Here is a 21,455-nt window from a genome sequence, read left to right on the forward strand (position 1 = left end):
TTCTCAAATGGATACAAAATACATCATGATTTTTATTATCATAAACTGACTATGTACAATCCTGACCACTGAATTATATTATGCTGTACAGTGTTTTGTGACAGTATGTCACCAGGACAAAGCTATACATATATTGTTTATTTTTATTTAACGTTAAATGGCTTGGCATAAGGGTATACAATTTTAGTTTATTTAGAAGTAATAGGTGGAACAAAACAAAAGTCTGTACAGTTCAAATTATATGACAAAAGAACACTACAGAAAAATACTTTGTACATGCTAGACAAAGAAAAGACAAACTGTTACATTGTCTCAGTCTGAATTATGCAACTGTGACTACTGATATAGTACAGTAAGTGGTTAATAAAGAGAATGTAAGTACAGTAGTGCTTCGGGTATCTTTTGCATCCCTTACATGTACCATTACTTTTTCACATCTCTCATGTCTTCGTGTAACACATGCATGCATGCAAGTATAAATGTAAATGATAATGCTAAAAATACATTGTCATACTCTGATCAGCTTGGTTACTAATATCCATATCCAAATGATGGCCTGTATGTCCACTGCTTTTTTTTTTTTTTTTTTTTGACCAACAATGTAAGCAGACATCTGTACAGTATGTCTTTTATGCTGTCAGTGCTTTCATTTCATTCACAAACATGAGAAATCTGATTGATGTACAAGAAAAACACTCAGCAAAAACTCACACTCAAATAACAGTTCTTCCAAAACATGTACTCCAAAAAAAGGGGCTTCTTCAAGGGTTCTTTAGAGAGTTAAATGTCCTTAGCTCCCATCAAGGGTTCTACTTAGAACCATCATTAATAAATGCAATAGGAAGGAAACACTGTTTAAAGGTTTCTTTAAAAGAACAGACCAAAGGATCCGTAAGAGATACAAATTTTAATACTGCAAAGTTAGCACCTAAAAGAGATGTGTACAGTATGTGCTGTAGAAGTATTGTTTGTGTAATTTTCCCCTTTTTGACACATTCTAATGACAGTTATTCAGTACGCTGTGACATAATTATCAACTTATTACTGGCTTCATTGATAAATACCATTCTAATAGCTCGTGCACAATAATCAGTGTGCAGTTTAAATGGTAATCGATGAATCCACTGTTGCCCCATTGCTGCTATTAAAAACCTACAGCTTACCCCCAAACTTTTTATTGTAATGCCTCTGCTACAATTCAGGCATGATGTCGCCGGTAGCACATGAGTTCCATTTTGGTTATCCATCCATGCTCAGCAGTGTTTGAGGTAAAATTGGGGTTTCCCAGGACCAGAGGGTCTCATGTCTTTTATACTCTTTCACCCTGTTAAAGAGTTGCTTTATGCAAAAGTGTCTCTGTCTCTCTTACTGGTGCCAGTATATTCACCAATGAAAGAGCCATCTTCATTGAACTCGATCTCATCACCTTCAGTATATTCCATCAGGCTGTCATCACTGTTTGTCTTTTTCTGCATGTGTCCCTGACTCCGACCCTGGCGGCTTTCCTCCTCCCTGGAGAAACACAACCATACTTACATTAATATATAGGTGTTTTTCTGGACAAAACATATTTATGTAAAAGTCTTGGGAAATATTTTGCATACCGCCTGGAGTATGGTAGGGTGGGTGCACGCGTTATCCTACAGTAAACAACACAGCAACAGTAATAAAGCAACAGGCCTTCACTAGCGCCAAACAAAGCTATGTTTTTGTGACAGTGAAACCAACATACATGACTGAGTTTATTTAAATATCTAAAGTATTTTGTTATTAGTTAGTGTGTAATATAATATGTTAAACAAAGAACCTGATAAAAAAAAAAGTTATTATGTATGGCATATATCATACCTTTCAAGAGACCTTCAGGGGCCCGATGAGAAAATAAGAAAGAATGACCAGGAATGAGAGGCAGTTGAGGGAGGAAAGGATAAATTTACAGGAAAAAGAGGGACAGTTATTATGATGCATATTCGCTACATAATGTGGAATGACAGGGTTAAATCATGACATAGAATATAGGTACAAGACTGCATTGGTTTCATATATTTGTATTTCCCATAGCTATTTTCTACAAAACAATAGAGAATGTTATTAGATGTCATTACCTGTATTCAAAAGACCCCTCTTCCCTTTCATCCACAGAATCAAGTCCAAAACCCCGTTTGTCTCTCACTGAATAAAAAAAAAACAAAGGTATTGAATTTTATTTATTTTAGCTCTTGCATGTTTTCTTTTTTCCCAGTAATTGTACATTTAGAAGCTTACATTAAAAAAATAGGTGATTGTGCATGTGCTTTACTTATGGAAGTTTACTTTTGTGTAAAGTTCAACTGTAACTACAAAAATCCTGTAAGAAGTGTTCATTATACCTGGGTACTTTCCTCCACGTGTTCTTTTAATGAAGAAGACTGTGAGCATGATGAGAACCAAAAGTGCAATAGCACACATCAACCCGATGAACCATCCCTGTGTGATTATATCCACTTGTTCCCGGCTATATTCTGCTCAAAAGCACAAAGAGACACTGCATTAGTATTTTAAGATTTACATTTTTTTTTGTCTAAGGCACAAGATGTACATAATTATTTGTCAAGTTTTAAAAACTGTACTCATTATCTCCTTGTCCTGTACCCTTACCCAGCATGGTATTTCCCTATGCTTAGACAATCAGGTATACAATTAGATCATTGCAAAGTATTTATATTTATTGCAAATTGCTCCTGCAACTTTAACAAAGAACTCACATCCTGGGTATATAAATGAGAGGCTTATGAGTTGAAAGAAGGTAAACTGGGTAATTTATCAATAACCTATGTTTTGTTCAATATCCCTTTTCCCTATTCCTATATCGAGTATTCCAAGCCTTCATTACCAAGATATTACAGTTTACATATCTTATAGTTTACTCCAGTACTATAAAAGAGCATATCCCACTTGTCAAATTAGTTATTCAGAGATCACTAGAGAACAATTAGTTTGAAACAGGTTGGAGGTTTTGGTAGATCCTAATATAAGATATGGGGAAATTTCTAAGTTACAGCAACAAAGATGCCAGAAACTTTCTGCCACTCCAGAATCCAATGTTGTGCCTTCTGCATCATAATCTCTTCCTCCAACAGGTAATGGTTTTTAACTCCCTTGTGTCCCTGTAATGGAGCGATCAGTTTTTGTATCCCAGGATAGATGGTGTCCTATGTTTAGTGGAAAATGCGGTGTTGGGTTAGATGAATGGCTTTAGCATTTACAAGCGTGTATGAGGGTTCACCATTTGTCTGCTAGATTTTTTCTGTTCAATTACCTAGATTGAACAGTAAGCATTTTTCCTGTTCAATCACCTAGAGGGGGAAACCCGTGATAAAATAAGATTTCATTCTACTGTTGATAGGGAGGACCCAGAGATAATTATTTCAATACTGCAAGAGCTGTATGGGTGTTCTCAGTCTTATGTAGCTGTGCAGGAGACCATCTTTTCTAAAAGACAACTAGAAGGAGAAACATTACAGGAATTCTCACTAGCATTAATGAGCGGAGAGGGTAAAGCAGTGTGCCCCTACAAATATTTCTAATGCAGATGTCCTGTTAAGGGATCACTTTGTGGACCATGTTCTGGACTGTGCATTGCGTCATAAATTAAAGAAGATGGTGTGCAGGCAACCTGGTGCTACTCTGCTGAGGGTTAGAATTGAAGCAATTAGGTGGGAACAGGTCTTCCTAGTGGTGTGAGAGGTTGCAGTCATTCTGTTCCTTCAGCATTGGGGATTCAGTATGGGTTTCAGAATAGCCCTGATAGCATGGCCCATGCTCTTCCAGCAGAGATGGCTGAGTTGTTGCAATGTCAGCAAGATCAACTGGAAAATCTGCAGGAGCAGATTTATCAGCTTGCCCATAGCATTGCTCGGTTACAGCTTTCCCATCAGCGTAGAGGCTTTGTGTGCAGGTGTTGTCAACAACTTGGTTACTTTGCAAGAGTGTGTGATGGGATGCATGTTCCCCTCTGGTACCACTCCTCACATGTTCTTTTAGCTTCTAAATGCAGTCCCTTTCAAACCCAGCGCCGAAAAACTAGCAGCCACTGCACTGGTGAGCCACAGTTCCGGGGGGTATTTTATTGTCTCACAGGCCGCCCCTGGGGGTTTAGGTGGTGTTATTGTATGGCGTTATATTCCTGCCACAACTCTGAGCGCGTGGTTTGGCATTTTGAGAGCAGACAAAGCACTCTATGCGCGTGCAATGTCTCCACTGCGCGCTCAACAGCTCGATTCTGCGCGTGCAGTTCCGCCCCTGCTCGCTCAACGTGTTCTCCGCGCACGCGCGACTTTTCGATTCTGTGCGCGCGTGCAACGTTTGTTTTCTGTGCGCGCTCGACTCTGCCTGTACGCTCGCTCAACTTTGTCCAGTGTTACAAAACTGCCACAAAATCAGCCAATCACAGAGTTCCACACACTACTTCTGATTGGCTGTTCCTTCTCTATCAGCTGGCAATATGTGCTTTTAAAATGGTCATTGTCTCAAAGCAGCTTTACAAAATCAAAAGAAAATAATAAGAAATTAAAATTATATTATTATATATAATTATATACAAATGAAAATAAATTATATAAGGGAAGCAATGTAAATAAATTTGCATTTATTTATAACTATTATAAACAAATATAATAGTATTTATTTTTATTTAATGAAGTATTAGTATATACCAGTTTCGTTTGTCTATTGTGTGTTTTTATTCACTTATCTAATTATCCATATAGCTCATTGTTAGACTACATCGACTAAAATTCAAATCAGACAACCCGGCCTCTTCACTTATAAACCTTTATTTACAATGCTTCCGTTAAACGGTCGATAGTAGTGCCACTTGATTGGAGGAGAAACAGCCAATCAGAAGTAGTGTGTGGAAGTCTGTAATTGGCTGATTTTGTGGCAGTTTTGTAACACTGGACAAAGTTGAGCGAGCGTACACGCAGAGTCGAGCGCGCACAGAAAACAAACGTTGCACGCGCGTGCAGACAGAGTCGAGCGCGCACAGAATCGAGAAGTCGCGCGTGCGCGGAGAACATGTTGAGTGAGCAGGGGAGACATTGCATGCGCATAGAGTGCTTTGTCTGCTCTCAAAATGTCAAACCACACGCTCAGAATTGTGGCAGGAATATAACGCCATATTATTGGCTATTGGTTATTTAAAACTGGATGTGGAGCTGTGTGGTAAGGCAATGCCACAGTGTGGAGTGCTGGTGGTCAATGATCCTCCTGGTTGCAGATTCCGGTTTAATGGCTGGACTTTTGGCATCTCCCGCCATAGTACAAGTGGCGAGACGTATGGTTTATGTACCTGTAATTAATGTACATTCTACTGAGGTGGAGCTATCCCTGTGTGATGGTAGGCACCCTCCTTTCAGTTCATGTTGTTAGCCTGCCTACTGGAGAAATGTCATGTCAGTTTTGAGGCACTGAAGTACAAACTTACTACAGCACCTGTAATGGCATATGCTGACTTTTCATTACCTTTTGTTTTAGAGGTAGATGCAAGTCATTCTGGCCTGGGGGCAGTTTTTTCCCAAGAGCAAGGGGGGAAAGCTAAAGCCAATAGCTTATGCCAGTCAAGGTCTCAAGCCTAAAGATCTTCTATCAAGTTGGAATTTTTGGCACAAAATTGGGCAATGACTGAGAAATTTAAGGACTATCTCCTTGGCCAATGGTGCATTGTTTATAGTGCAATAATCCAACGAGCCATTTGAATTCTGTCAAGCTTGGTGCCACTGGCCAATGCCAATGCTGGGCAGTTCAGCTTGCCTCTTTTAATTTTGAGATCCAATATCGGTCAGATAGGAGCAACCGCAATGCAGATGGTCTGTCACAACAACTTTACCTAGGTTTACCAGTGGATGCCATGGTCCCGCTATTGCCATGTCATGGCACGCCACTCCCTGTGTCTCTCAAGCATGCCCCGCGGCTGGAGGTGTCTACTGCATCTCTAGCAATTGTGAAAGAGCTGCCTTGTCAGACAGCTGACCTGCAAGCCCTTCAGGAGGCTGATCCAGTTCTCCAAATGGTCCTTATGTTCTGGAAATGCAGTTAGTGGTCTAATGTTGAGGAGTTTCAACCTAGTGGGGCGAATCTGTTGACCAGCCGCTGTTGCTGATGTTGACATGGTTACATCAGTAGCATGGATATTAGTGCGTGAAGTGAAATTCTGAGAGTCTTCTTATGTGGGTCATCTGCTCTGTGGGATTTATGGGGTTCAGAAGTCTTGCACTATGTTACATCATCCAGCTGGTAATGGCCAGTGTGAGCATTTTAATCTGACCCTTCATAATTTGTTGTGTGCAGATGGGCACGGCTTGGCAAGTACACTATTCTCTAATGAAAGTGGTTGTGCTTTAGAATGCTCTTTGTCCTGTTTTTTCTGATGACACTGTATGTAAGAATCTTGCCTTGCCTCAGGGCCCATGTCATGAGAATAAATCCTATTATGAGGAAGATCTTTGGATTCTGGCTCTGGCTCACCTTGCTACACATGTATAAACACTGTGTAAGTACCATGTATAAATACAAAAGAAAAGAAAAGAAACATCATCAAAAATAAATATTTACAGTATACATGGTACTAAGGATAAATACACAAAAAAAGAAAAAATACAATACAGTAGTTACACCTTAAATCAAATCAAATTCCACTCGGTGAAATAATATTGCACAATTTAAAAAAATGTTATTGCACGGGTTACTATTGTACAAAAAAATATTCTAACTATATTGTCAAATAATGTAAATAATTGTACCTATTGTAACTATATTGTAAAAATGTAAGGTATTGTTCCAACAGTATTATAGTTTATGTAATCAGCCAATGACCTTCTTTGACCCCAATCACACTACACATTTACACAACCCCCCAATCCCCATATTTATTTTTAATAATGTTTATTATTATTATTTTTTTTGTATTTATACATTGTACTTACCAGTATTTATAAAATCACCAAACCCATCCACAGATTTATTTATGCTGCTAAATATTTTTTAAAGTAAGTTAGAACAGCAGCAGGTCTTTGGATTAATACCGCGGCTTGATCAAATCCCAATGTCTTTATGTTACTGTAGCATTGGTTTTCTGTTGTTACTGCTTTCGCTTTGCTCTTTCATCTCCTCGATTGCATTTTAATTAATTTATGCATTATTAATTAACATCAACTTTTTAACTAAGTACAGCTCTAATGAATCAATGATGAAATCTGTTGAAAACCTTTATTTGGTGAGACTCCGCAAATTCTTACCCTCTGTTGTGAAATGGGGCGACTCCTCTGTGAATGCTTCTCCCATTCCCACCTGCGTCTGAGCAGCCAGACTAAACTTGTAGCGGGTGTATCGGTCAAAGCGACGCAACGAAAAGTGCGTGGTGTTGGGAGGGATTTCCTCTTCCAGCATCCGCTCTCCTGCTGACACGTTCACTAAACAGAAAGTCACAAATATACTGTAACATAAGATTCAGGACAGAGGCAAAAAAAGTAGGCTAAATTGATTAACAGTTATTAGCTATTCATTTTTAAATTGTTGCAGAGATATCCGCACATGTCTGATATCTGAGGATGTATCCAGTCAGGATGCCATTGGGTTCTGCAGGTTCCTCCCAGTCTAGATAGATGGTGTCATAATGCTTATGCATGATCCTGAAGGACCTGGGTACTGATGGCACTGCCAATGAGGAGAATAAGAGTGACAGTTTGTTAGTACTTCGGGTAGGCAAATCAAAAAACATTATTAAAAAAAATATTGTAAAGTATTGTATTGATTTATTAATTCAATTATCAAGTAATCAGTACCTCCCTCAAGGGTCTGGAACTCAATCCTGTTGCTTGGAGGACCCTCAAAACGGTTGTTGGCTACTACTATGTACATCTTGTAATTGCTGTAAGGAATGAGACCAGACAGGGTGCCTGAAAGTCGAGGTCCATTTGCTTTAAAGCTCTTGGATTTGATCCTTGTGGTGACGCTGTGATGGGGCAGACGGCTGCTTTCTCGCCAGTAGTATACCTGAGCAATTATTATTATTAACAAAGCAAGTAATCTTATAGTACCACCACAGCAATCATGCTCACATCTGCCAAATTTAATCTCCTAATCATATACATGCTATTCAATATGATTAACACTGTAGAAGCTGTTTAACACTGTTTATAATCTAAAGCTCTGGTTACGAACAATAGTGAAAGTTTATCATAGGAGACTAACATAGCATTGCAGCACAAAATATTAAGACCAGTATTTTGTCAGTTCTCCCTTGTGCCACCAGGGCAGCACTGGACCCTTGGGATAATACCTCTAGGGGTGCACCGTGGAGCCTGACACCAAGACAAGGATGCTTTAGGTAAGAGGTGGGGTCGCCATGGATTGGACCTGTTTGTCCAGCACATTTATCCCATGGGTGCTCGGGTGCGAGCAGACTGTATCGAACTGGGTGGTTCTACAACCTTTAATCATGGCCAGCTTTCATTTTCATTTCATTTTCAGTGATCTATGCTGCATTGGCTTTTCTGTGGGACCAGACTGGACAGTCTTTTGGTTTCCGTGGGCATGGGTGAGTTTTAGGTGCCCATGATCCTGTCACCAGTTTACTGTTATATAATTGATAACCCACCTTTATGTTATGGCTAATTGGTGTAGATTTATTTATAATCCCTACATGTTCTCTATGTAGTGTCACTCTGAGTGACTAAAGACTGATTTCAGGTCTCACCGTGTACTCTTTAATCTCCCCCATGATGCTGGCTTGGGGAACAGGCTGCCAGTAGACTGTCAGTTTTGTGCTTTCGACATCTGAGACATGCAGGTCAGCTGGAGCAGCAGTGGGACCTATTAAATCATGCCATGTTTAAGACATTTATTGTGCAATATACTGATGAAATAGTGTGCATATACAGTATGTGTGTGTGTGTGTGTGTGTGTGTGTGTGTGTGTGTGTGTGTGAGTGTGTGTGAGCATGTAGGTGTGGGTGGTGAATATCACTCACGATCCTCCCCTGAGTATCCAATGATCACAGAAGATTCTGGTCCTAAGCCAAAGTAATTGACAGCCTGTACTTTAATCTCATAGGGTGTGAAGGTGTCAGTTTCGTAGATGATGTGACTACACCACCAGTAGGTGGTGTAGTTTTTCCACTCCTCTCTGGAATCTCTTCTTCTCCACCACACCATGTAGCCGAGCTTAGGCCCATTCCACTCTCTATACTCCAATGGCTTCACACACAACATACCAGAGACAAAGATGTATTTATGAAATGAATGTAGTCAATTAAATTCATATACAGTAACACAAACTATTCTGTATATCTTGCACAAATAAAAATATTTTGCCAGCTGTTACAACAAAATGGATATTAGATGCTCTTTCACAAATAAACGCAATCGCTGATTAAGCTTTTCCAGCAAATGTATACTAGCAGAGACGTTGGTATTGTTAATAACTACTGCATGGAAAAAATAAAAATAAAAAACACTGAAGGAACCAGTTGGCTAACTAGCTGTCAAATGTAACATTGTCTATTATCAGGTTAGCAGCAGGGAATTCTGTTAAAAACAGAGACAGAAAAAACAAAGTAATAAAAAAAAAAAAAAAAGCTGAAGTTGCGCTTAAAAAAAGCTGAAGTTGCGCTGTATAAGTTAGGTTATGTGTGACTCAGTGATCTAATTATAATGAATCTAACTAAAATTGTATATCATGTATTCATTGTAACAGTAAAAAATTTGTTGAAAAAAAAAATGTTGAATAATCTGTACAATAGTAATACAGTCGAATCTTTGATTACAAGCATAATTCATTCCGGAAGGGGCTCGTATTTCAAAACACCAAATTCGTAAACCAAAGTGAATTTTCCCATTAGAAATAATTAAAACTCAAATTATTCATCCCACAGCCCCAAAAAATAAATACATAAAAATAATGAATACAAAATATAAAGTAAAAATAAAACTAATTAAAAAAAAATAAAAAATAAATCCAGACAGATAAGTGTTTCCATTTGTGCGTGCAGATGCTGTGTGTGTGTGTGTGTGTGTGTGTGAAGCTAAAGTAAGAGGAGAAGAAGAATTAGTGCCTCCCCTCTTCTCGTTTTACACAGTAACCCTCCATCCTCTCACACATTAACGGAGAGACTGTTTTATCTGAACAATTAACAAGGAACATCTCTAATGACACTCCCGTGAGCTAACAGAATCATTGCTGTAAAGTAAAAATAAAACAAATTAACCACCTGTGTGTGTGTGTGTGTGTGTGTGTGTGTAGACGAGGGGAGGAGGAGAGGCAGGGTGTGTGTGAAGGCGAGAGGAGGGGTGTGTGTGTGTGTGTGTGTGTGTGTGAGTGAAGGGGCACGGTAAGAGCGTAAGAGAGAGAAAAACCATTGGCTCAGTTGTGATCACGCGACGCTCTGCGTCAAAACAAGAAGCGCATACGTGATACATGATACTCGGTACTCGTAAACCAAGACTTATTTGTTTTCCAAGTCAAAATGTATTACAAATATTTGCTCGTCTTGCAGAACGCTCGCAAACTGCGTTACTCGCAATCCGAGGTTCCACTGTATTAAAATGTATATTAAAATGTATTCGAATTTTTTGGTATATGTAGAATCAATAAAACTGTAGCCTTATTTTAAATGCATGCAAATGGTGGCATATGACACAATAAAAAAGAGCTATATGTTTATATATGCACAAATCCATGTAGCTGCATTCATCTATACATTCTAGGACCAACCACTCTTTCATTCATCCATGCATCTACTCATCACCTCCCAGCTGATCTCCATATTATTTCTGAACACTCCAGTCCCCACTCCTTTGATGTTTCGTGGGATGGCATCAGGAACTAAAATGTTTAACACAGACAATTACTACCAGTAGTTCATAGCAACTGTCTTCATCGTCAGTGAAAAAGACTGATACTGCGCTTAAAAAGCCCTAACCACAGCACAAATGGTGCCTCACTTACCAGCTCCACCAGTCTCGTAATACTCAGATGGCTTGCTGGGTTTGCTGGGGCCGAGCCCATTGATAGCAATAACCCGGAACTGGTACTCAACAAAGGGTCTCAGCTGCAACACAACAGAGTTCAGGTGGCCAGGGTAACTGGTCAGGTTCTTCCAGCCACTCTGCACCAGCCAATAATCAGCAAGCAGGTCCTCTGTGTACTGCACCAGATATTCTAAAAGAGAGATTTTACTTGATTTTACTGTATGCACATTAAACAAAAATGATGCACCAAAGTAATGATGAGGAGTACAAAGAAATACTCTTCGGAAAAAATGAATGAATTAAAAGTCTACAGTATATGCAACAGTGTTTGTGTGTGTGTGTGTGTGTGTGTGTGTGTGTGTGTGTGTGTGTGTGTGTGTGTGTGTGTGTGTGTGTGCGTGTGCACATGCCTTTGATAGAGTTGTGGTTGCTCAGTCCTGGTACCCAGGTGAGTCTTGCACTTCGTTCAGATGGATCTGACACCTCCAGGTCAGTAGGTGGGTCAGGACGATCTGGTAGTCAGAGAAGGAAAAGGGATTGACGCATCATTCACACTGACACATTCTGCAAGTAATAATTTTCCATGCCCCCTGCTCCTCCCTCTCTGTGAGTATGTGTGTATATATATATACCCATCACAGTGAGTTTTGCTGATGCATTGACTTCCTCCAACTCGGTCTTAACTCTGCAGGTGTAAACACCCTCATCTCTTCTATATACATCGGCAATGCTCATAGAGTCCTCATCCCTTGTCATTCTGTACAAATACACAACCACTTGCACAAAAGTCACAGAAAAAGTTATTTAAATAGCATTGTGTTTTGTTGCCTTTACCGTCTTCCAAAAATCAGGAATTTGTTGTCCTTGAGCCAGGTGACCTTTACCTCCAAGCTTGGGTCAGATTGGATCTTACAGTCAAATTCAGCCAAGTTCCCTTTCACCACAATGACATTATGCGGGGCACGGATGATTTTAGTGGGTTCTGGGAAAAAATTTAAATGTCAGAAATTTTTACAAACGGTGCAACCACTCAACCACAATGCACCATCATTGATAAAAAAAAAGTAAATAAGTAATAAGATCCATAGTACCCTACAGTACATTACAAATAACCATGTACTTGATATGTTGATAAGAAATTATTCAATATGTTCAGTTTCAGACAGTCACCTTTAACCTCCAGTTGTAGCTCCATTTCGTCTCGTCCAATGATGTTGCTAGCAACACACAGATATGTCCCCTGGTCTTGGAGCTTGGTACGCTTTATTTCTAGTGTTCCATTAGGAAGAATTCCATATCTACTTCCTTCTAATAAACCCATTCCACCTTTGGACCTAAAACCAAATGCACACAACCTTAACCATCCACATCCAAATACTGGACTTATACTGTATATGTAATCTTTGTCATATCCGAAAATTATATTGTACTACCAGCGCAAGTCAGGTTTTGGTGATCCAAAATATGGGCAGTGCAGAAGTGTCCGAGTTCCTTCAATTACCTTAACCAAGTCATCTCTAAGACCAAGCAATCGTGGCTTCATATCTGCCAAAGAAACCTGAACTTATTAGGATAATGACATGCATTTATGAAAGTTCTGTTATAATCCTGAATTCTACAAAATTTACCAATTACTGCAAGAAAGGCATTGGCCAGGATGTAGCCATATTGGTTAGAGGCATTACACTGGAACACAGCTGTGCTGTCAGGCACCACGGCACGAAATATCAAAGTATCACCTGATACTTGTCTTCCAGGCTTTTTAGGAGCATCTGGTATAAACAAAATAACATACATATAAAAAGAAAATTATGCCTAAGACATAGGCAGACTGGGCTTAATTTTTTTTTTTGCTTTGTCACTGAGTGTGGTCAGAAATCATGATTACTCATATGGCATGTGATGTCTCTGACCCTCAATAGGTTCTCCATTAACTAGCCACTGTATCTGAGGTCTGGGAATTCCATCAGCTTGACACACAATCTGCCCACTGTCATCTCGAGAGAGAATAAGGTTCTCTGGTTTCCTCACCCAAAATGGGGTTGCTACAGAAAAAAAAGAAGAGAAAGCATGAGGAAAAATGTTTAATTTCGACATATTAAACAGCTTCATTCTTCTCATTGAGTTAATTAATGGTATCCATTGCAAATTTACATTTAACTTTAACTGTGATTGTATGGTCCATGCTGCCCATCTTGTTGGTGGCAGTGCAGATGTAGCTCCCTCCATCATCCATAGAAATCTTTTTGATGCGCAGTGTTTTATTAAAGTTTTCCAGCTTCATGCCTTCCATGGATAAGCTCCCCCAATCTTTAGACCATTTAATGGTGGGAGCTGGACTGAGGAATCATAGGGTAAAATCACTTAATTTGTTACGGTTACCTTTGTGTATGCCTCCTAGCCAGACAAAGATCACTTATAACAGTTCCAAAAATCTAAAAAAATAAGATGACAAACTAAAGCATCTCTAAAAATAATAACCATTTTTGACAAAAGTCTAAGAAAAAAATAAATAACTGAATTACATTTTGATTTTGAATTTTAAATTAAATCCTGATTTTGAGTTTTTTATTCAGTGACATTTAGATAGCAATGAGTCATTATTGATTAGTTGAACTCTCCCTAAAGAACTCACACGCCAGAAGCGAAACATTCCAAGATAAGCTCCTCTCCTAGCATTGCAATCTGACTGCTGGCTGTTCCTTTGGGCTTCAAGAACTTGGGAAGGTTTTGAGCTGCCATACGAGCTAAATGATAACAAAACCACATGCAGTTAAAACTTTTAATCAGTGAGATAAACAAAATTACTACTCAATTTATATGTATCAGTCTGGACAGGAAATTCATAATGGGAACTCTGTCGTTGGATACAAAGAAAGATTAATTGTTGCCAAATAATAAACAAGAAGAAAAACACAAATTGACGGCAACAATTAGTTTTTTAGCTCCACCTAAGGTTTTGTTAGGTTTTCCAGCTTGACTTGCTTTAGATCAGTTATGTATGGTAACATATCATATGGAAGACAATAATTTCCATTGGTACCACATTTCTATTGTGTTCAACACACCTGTGTGCACCTGAAGAATTAATGGAGGTTTCTGATGGATGATGTTGGAGTTGGGGAAACGAGCTGTGCACACATAGTTTGTTAGCCCATCTTCAGCTATAACGCTGGAGAACATCAAATCTCCATTCTCTGCCATTGATACTCTACGATCCTGACGAATTGGTACCATAGCTGCGGCGATAGAGCAATAAAAAGAAGTTGCAAGGTGCACTTAAATATGCATATTTTTATTCTACTTAGACTTTTGCATGCTATATGAACTTTGCCTTATTAATATTATCATTATTTTAGCATTGAGGTCTATTAATACTTACAGCTGTTCATCCAGTAGGTCTGAGGTCTGGGTGGACCCACTGGAGGATTACAGGACAGAATCAAAGGAAGACCCACAAACACAGACACCGGTTCTAAATACTCCTTCAGCCATGTACGAGCCTCTGGTCAAACCATGATTGATAAAGAGGATGATACGCAAACAAAACAAAATGTCATTTAATATTAGATTTAACTCCTGGGTTGCTTTAGATTAAGTTATGTTAATGAGACTTACTGGAGACACGTAAATTAATGTGGCTGGATAGAGCTGACCCAAACTCATTAGTAGCAGTGCATTGGTACACGCCCTCATAATCATCTGGACGTCCCCAAAAAAATATCTCAAGTGTTCCAGAGCGCCTCTTCATGGTAACCTGAGGGTCACGTGCAACATTAAGGTACACTCCATTGCGTGTCCAAGTAAAACTATGGAGGAAAGCAAAATATGGTAGAGAGTAAATTTGCTGGAACATAAACCATCCTGTACATTCATAAGGTAGACTGTCTTTTCAAAAATGCAAATTTAAAATATAATTATGTGCTTTGAAAACTCTGCAAATATCACATAATCTTTTTTTAGTAAAAAAAAAGGGGGGGGGGGGGCAAACCAAATGACAATTCAAAACTGTGATAAGGTAATGTTTCGTACACTGGAGGAGGATTCCCTGTGGCCTCACACTCGACTATGATTGGATCTGTTGGCTCCACTATGTGATCTTGGATGCTCTGCTTAATTATGATAGGAGGCTGTCTCACTGCAATTGGGGTTCATACACACAGTCAAATACTGTTAATATCTTGGACAGCCATAGCCATTTTCTTTCAGTGTATGCAGAAGGACAAAATATACATGATGTAAGGATAATCAATAGAAACTGACTTACCATCAGCTGGGATTTCTAACGCAGATACCTCTTTCCATATCCGTAACAAGAGTATAAATGCAGCCACAATCTTCCACAAACTTTCAGTCCTCATTTCTGAAACCACCAGCAATATGCCACTAATACACTACTTGGACAAAAAGAGAAAAAGCCATTCTTAATCTTGCACATAACGTACTGGACAAAAGAGTCTTGTCCTGAAGTCACTTTGCGTGTCAACACATGACACAGTGAATAAACCTGATTCTTATTTCTACACACTCAGTTATGGGTCATGAGAGTCATTCAGAGGTTTACATCATCTGGAGGCTGGAGCAAACAAAGGGGTAAATCAGTGAACACAAAACATTAGAAGGCCTGTCCAAACTCAGCGACTGTTATATAAACCAAATGGAATTTAAGTGTCATTGTGGAATCATTCACTCAGCATACATTCTTCTAGTTTCCAATTATTCAAAATTGTATTGGTCTCAATTCCTCCCTGCCACCAGGAGGCTCCCACATTAAGGTTACTACTACCACTTAGTCGGTAGGGCCGAAGACTTTCATGTGTTTCCTCTGAATCACGTGAAACCAGCCGACTGCATCTTTTCGAACTGCTCACTGACGCACCGTTGGGGGAAATGTAACACACTCGGAGGACAGCGCTATCCGCTCCTTCCGCTTGCGTGAGCTCACAGACGCCCCTGATTGACTGTGGATCTGTGATTAATGTGGAAGCACCTCTCATCCTTCCCGTCTGGAAGAGCTCGGCCAATCAACTCTCTCTAGACCACTGGTTGCATAATCACACAGGAATCAAACTCGCGATCTCTGGATGATAGGGCATTTGTCCAGTCTTAATCATCAGTATTGCTCAAGCAACCTTGATACCAAAATGGGATAATTATATGATTATTTTAATCTATTTATGAATTCTGTTAAGTATTTTAAACATGTAAATTACAATATCCAGTAATTCTTTAGTGGTAGTTTCCTTCCCCCTGGAGGCAGAGCTTTTATGTCTGTTAGTTAGCTTTTTGATTTTATCATTATAACTTGGTAAAGCTCTTGGCTTTGGGCTATGCAAATTGGGAGTACATAATCAGGGAGTGAATCTGAAGGTAATTTGGTTAATTTACACCCTCCATAAGAGATCCCTTGTATGTCTTTTTCTAAAGCACTATGTAGATTTATTTCTCATGAAAAAGAGTGCATTGTACATGCATTGTTTAATGATAGCCAATCATTTCCTTATGCCAGCATGTAATTATTTTGATAACAGTTCATTTGACCTACTATTTTGCATATTAACAATACATTACAAATGAAACAGCATTTTAAATGTATCAAATACCTGTAAATATACTATACAGATTTAAGTACAATATGTGGACACCTGAATATCACAATTACATTTTCTTCTTAAACATCCCTTTCAGATTTAGTCTCCTTTGCTTTACAACCTTCACAGTTATAAGATGATTTTCTTCTAGATTTCTTAACAAGGATGTGGGGATTTAACCATCCAGCCTCATGAGCATTAGCGAAGTCAGGCACTGATACCCGGCAAGAAGGCTTGGCATGCAGCCAGCATTCCAGTTCATCCAGAAAGTCTTCAGTGGGGTTGAGGTCAGAGATGCAGGCCACTGTGAAGGCCACTCAAATTCTTCCACACCAACAAGCCATGGTTTATGAATCTGATCGGACACTAGGTCCAGTAAAATCATATAGATATAGAATACAAACACCTCTTATACAGTTTGGTGCTTTAAACTTTGCAGCAACAGTTTAGGGAAGAACCAGAGATGGGTGTAATATGTGGTCAGGTGTACACAGACTGCAGAGTATGTAAAGAATTCTATTGATTTGGTCTATTCACTGCCTCAGGACTTCTATTTTGCTTTCATAGCAATTTAAAATCATTATAAAATGATCAATGTAATCTTAACCTTATTTAAATTTTTAACAATGCAGCATTTATAATAAACAAACAAATGTAATGCCAGGTGTATACACAACTAAAAGGGCAAGTGACTGTTGCCTATTTATAAGGAACAATTATATTTAAATGTATTTCCCCATGTTAACTACAGAACAAAATTCACCACATAAGGTTTCATGGTGTTAAAAAAATGAAAAACAAAAAAGAAAGAATTAAGATTGGTTTTGAAATGAACAAGTAATTATGGAAGCAAAAAAAAAGAAAGAATAAATACATGTTTATGTATCAAAATGATCTCTTATGATTTTGTTTAACAGATAAATAAATGAATAAACATATTGAAGGCCTACCAGCTCAGACCCATAGAGCTCATAGATCTTTTTAGTAGTGAAGAAAATGAAACAAAATAGTTGTAATCATAATAACAATGTTAAGACAAATGTTCAAGTTAAAATTTTTACCTCTAAAGTCAAGTGTGGTCCGAAGAAAAAATAAAGCTTCAGCTATCCTCACATCATAATAGTCCAGTTTATGTATTGTTGCACATATAGTCCCAAATGCAGCACCTGTCGTATAAAGATGTGTTCAAAATAATGAAAAACTCAACAGATGTTTCATTGACTGTAAGCCACTCAAACCAATGTGATCTATTTGCAGCTGTCTCTCAACTGTTATCCACCCTATTCATGTAGCATGAATGACATACCACCACCACCACCCCCTCCCTCTTGTGAACATGTGGCTGAGTTACAATGAGATGGCTGATTTACAGCCAGTGTTTATTTATTTGCTTAATTATCTATGTATGTACGTATCTATCTATCTATCTATCTATCTATCTATCTATTGGAAGAAAAATATTCATACAGTTGTGCTAAAATATGTTAAACTATTTAAATAATCTTGTTATTGTGAAATTGTGTTAAATGTGATTTTTAAATGTGATCATCTTTGAAATTCAAGCCTGGGAATCATCGGGTCAAGTGAACAAATGGTAATCTGGACTTATTTTTAAAATAGTGAAACAATGTTTGCAATATGTAACACGCCACAAAAAATGTAACAGCGTTAATCATGACATCAATGTGTGGGTTTCATTGTTTGGTTTTGAAAACTGGAGCCGGCTCAGTGAATGAAATGTTTGTTTTCTCTAGGAAAATTAAAATGCAAAAAGAAAAAATCCCATGACTCCTCAAAGAAAAAGAAAAGAAAAAAAAATCTTTATGGAATAGTATTCGCTGACTGCCCAGATACAATGTTCAAGGAACTCCTGATTTTAACCTAAACAGGTGAAACCAGTTGATTTCTTGATGGCTCTGAGAAAGAATCGGGCCCAGGAGAGATGTACACTGTGGGTGAAACATTCTTATCCCACACACTGTGAGAAAAAGAGAGAACAATTTGCTGTGCTCTCAGATATGAGATATGGGCTTACTGTACTGTACGTATATGAAGGTTCTGTCAGAAGTGAATCATTAACATTTTAAATGTCAGGAATTGCATTTCAGTGTCATGACACACCAGAATATGGTTTTGGCTTACTGTTGACGTGAAGCAGATAGAGATATGATCTAATCTTGCTTACGGTTCCTTGCTGACCGTACTTCTCAGCAGCGGGCATGACATCAGTGACTGGTCAGTGCCATGCACCGGAAGGTACAGTGCTGAGCACGAGCACTCAGTGTGCCATTTCCTTCAAGAGCAGGACAACAAGGCTACTATTCTGCCCCTGCAACAATGCTCTAAAACCACTTCGTCTGACCTTATCATGATTTAAATGTAGCAACACAGCTTTTTCTTTATAAAAAAAAAAGAAAGAAAGAAAAAAGAAGGATAAACACCTTCATAGCTCATAATGGTAAATTACTGCGTACAAAGCTGGTCCTGATTCAGTGCTACGTTACTAATCAATAAAAGATAAACTACACTTTTATTGTAGAATTATTAAAATTACTCTTAATTTTTTTTCACTAAAGAAAACAGCCACATCAAGCTTTTACCCAATGTCCCAGCAGAGTATTATTAGTGCCTGTAACTTCTTCAAATCACCATTAAAGTAAATATTTCATTAGTTCTAAGTTATAAGTCATGGGGGGAAAATGTTAAACTCTCCCTACTTGAGACACTCTCTCCCTTTCTACAATTCACAAAAAGCAGCTGACTCACAAAAACCATCTCTTCATCATGACATCACCACACACATACAATGCATGTTATGTATGACAGTCCCTCCCAGCTCTCGGTTTGCACATACTGTACATACTGTACAGTCTTACATCAGAGCTTATCTGTGCCACTGCAGTGCATTTCCAAGTTTTCACATTATACCTATTCTGCTGTCTTTATTATTATTTTTTTTTTGTAATAACAAATAAATATGACTAGAAGACACATTTCAGATTTTTTATCTCTTACCAGAGTTGATGCTTTAGCCATTCATTAACAAAGAACCTGTCTAATTCCTCTTCCACGACAGTAAGATTGTCAGTAAGCTAGAGAAGTTCATGTGTCTGCTAGTGCACCTGAATCCTAGGATGAAATATGAGCAAAAGTTTCACAGGTCAAAAGCTGAGATGGAGATCAAGACAGCTCTGTCCCCTCTGTCAGCAACTCTCCCACTACATAGTGCATGCGCACTCACTTTCACTCTCACCCACTTGTGCGCGCGCACACACACACACACACACACACACACAATCATACAATCGTTACTAAACCAAAGTTACTATAGTATACAAATATTTTAAATGGTAAATAATTTAAACTATTGCAGTTATGTGTCCATTCATGTGTCAAGATTGTCTGATATAGCATTAAATAATAAAGATAGCATTATTTAGCAAAATGTGAATATAGCAAAATATAATATAAAAACTTGTCACTTACGCCCATAAATAAAATGTCAAATTTCTGTGACCTGTTTGACCTGTGGGGATGTGTTGTGATGTCCGGCACCAGAACATTGACAGTGGATCCTCTGGGTGCTGCATGTTGCTGGCTGGGGCCTCCATGGATCAAACTTTGTGTGTCCCGGTGTCCCGTGGGTGTTTAATCGGATTGGGATGTGTGGAACTTGGCCCTGGGCTCTTTCTCTGCTGGGTTCCATAAGTGGCATGCTGTGATTTGCTGGGTGTTCTGGTTCCTTTATGTTGTAGGTAGTTTTGGCTTGTTGGGAGTTTCTGTTGCATTGGCTTTTATGTGGGATCAGACCATAGAGGCTGGCCTTTGGTGTGAGCAAAGATGGCTCTTGGTTGCCCATGATCATGTCATCAGTTTACTGGTATATAATTTCATAATCAATGTCATTCGATTCACCTGGCAGCAGTGTGAGTAATATAATCATTTGTGATTATAAATGATAGATATAAGTGACCATATAGGCAAAGTTTTCACCAAAGTGTGTGCTTAGGTTGCTTGTATGGAAAAGAGATTTAGGATGTAGCGGAAGAGTGTTCTGTGATGCTGCACATCTTTTTGGGTGGTCCACAGAATATGACAACGGGTGTGTATATGTAGCCCTTTCTCGCTAATATTGTGGTTCCTTAAAGGTACCAATCACTTTTGGCTCGTTTCAAGAACCAAGTTTATATGACTGGCAGTAGCTCATTCCAAATCTGGTAACCAGATATCCTGAGATTAAAGGTGATTCCTCAGCCTGGCTATTGGATGGACACTGAACCAGTTTAAATTCTCTAGTGTTTTCCCCTTAATGTTATTTATGGTCTGTGCTTGTTTCTGGAGTAAAGCCTGGCATGTATCAGGACAAGCACTTAAACGAGCCTCCAAATCTTACTTGCATCAACTGCATATAAAAATTAGCCTTACTGTCAATGTAAACACTAACAGGAGCCTCTGGTTTAAATGCCTCCCAGTTGGAAGTAGAATACCTGAAAGAAGCTTGGACATAGCACAGTTTAACTATGTTTTAGAGTGGTCTACTGTATGTGCTCCTAAGGAATCTGGGACTTGTGGTACAAGGAGTGCCAGCAAGAAGAGACAAAGCTCTGATGTTTCTTATCTAGCATAGTAACAGCAACCTCTGTGACCCAAAGACTCAGATTCATGTTGATGTTCCACACCCAACATTCACATACGTACAATAAGAAAGAAAACTGATTGATTACTGAAGTAAAAAAAAAAAAGATAGGCCAAATATTCAGACCCACTCAGGTCTTAAAAGAAAAAAAAGACCAAAGCTTTTTCTGTATTCTGTGAAATATATTTGCCTACCTGACACTAAAACATGCCTTGTGTTGAA

At 38.7% G+C, this 21,455-nt stretch overlaps 1 protein-coding gene across 1 annotated transcript; it reads right to left on the reverse strand.

Moving 5' to 3' along the window:
- nfascb (neurofascin homolog (chicken) b) lies at positions 1-15,399 on the reverse strand. The gene is made up of 25 exons (XM_053483218.1): positions 15,274-15,399; positions 15,039-15,144; positions 14,625-14,815; positions 14,389-14,511; positions 14,075-14,245; positions 13,642-13,753; positions 13,161-13,345; positions 12,920-13,051; positions 12,635-12,778; positions 12,440-12,551; positions 12,177-12,340; positions 11,841-11,988; positions 11,639-11,763; positions 11,417-11,518; positions 10,984-11,196; positions 10,784-10,860; positions 9,008-9,233; positions 8,735-8,850; positions 7,821-8,031; positions 7,570-7,692; positions 7,275-7,448; positions 2,370-2,501; positions 2,106-2,172; positions 1,605-1,640; positions 1-1,512 (listed from the first exon to the last, which is right to left on the reverse strand). The coding sequence occupies exons 1-25, from the start codon at positions 15,365-15,367 to the stop codon at positions 1,341-1,343; spliced, it is 3,456 nt and encodes a 1,151-aa protein (XP_053339193.1). The 5' UTR covers positions 15,368-15,399; the 3' UTR covers positions 1-1,340.
- Positions 15,400-21,455: the final 6,056 nt, after the last annotated feature.

The sequence above is a fragment of the Clarias gariepinus genome, chromosome 22, assembly GCF_024256425.1.
Source record: "Clarias gariepinus isolate MV-2021 ecotype Netherlands chromosome 22, CGAR_prim_01v2, whole genome shotgun sequence".
NCBI lineage: Eukaryota > Metazoa > Chordata > Actinopteri > Siluriformes > Clariidae > Clarias > Clarias gariepinus.

What these genes read in the sequence shown, in the direction of transcription:
- nfascb (XM_053483218.1), bottom strand. Translation starts at nt 15,367, where the DNA reads ATGAGGACTGAAAGTTTGTGGAAGATTGTGGCTGCATTTATACTCTTG. An exon ending in GACCTACTGGATGAACAGCT is followed by an intron (nt 14,246 to 14,388) that starts GTAAGTATTAAT and finishes CTATCGCCGCAG; the next exon opens with CTATGGTACCAATTCGTCAG. An exon ending in TGGATACTCAGGGGAGGATC is followed by an intron (nt 8,851 to 9,007) that starts GTGAGTGATATT and finishes ATGATTTAATAG; the next exon opens with GTCCCACTGCTGCTCCAGCT.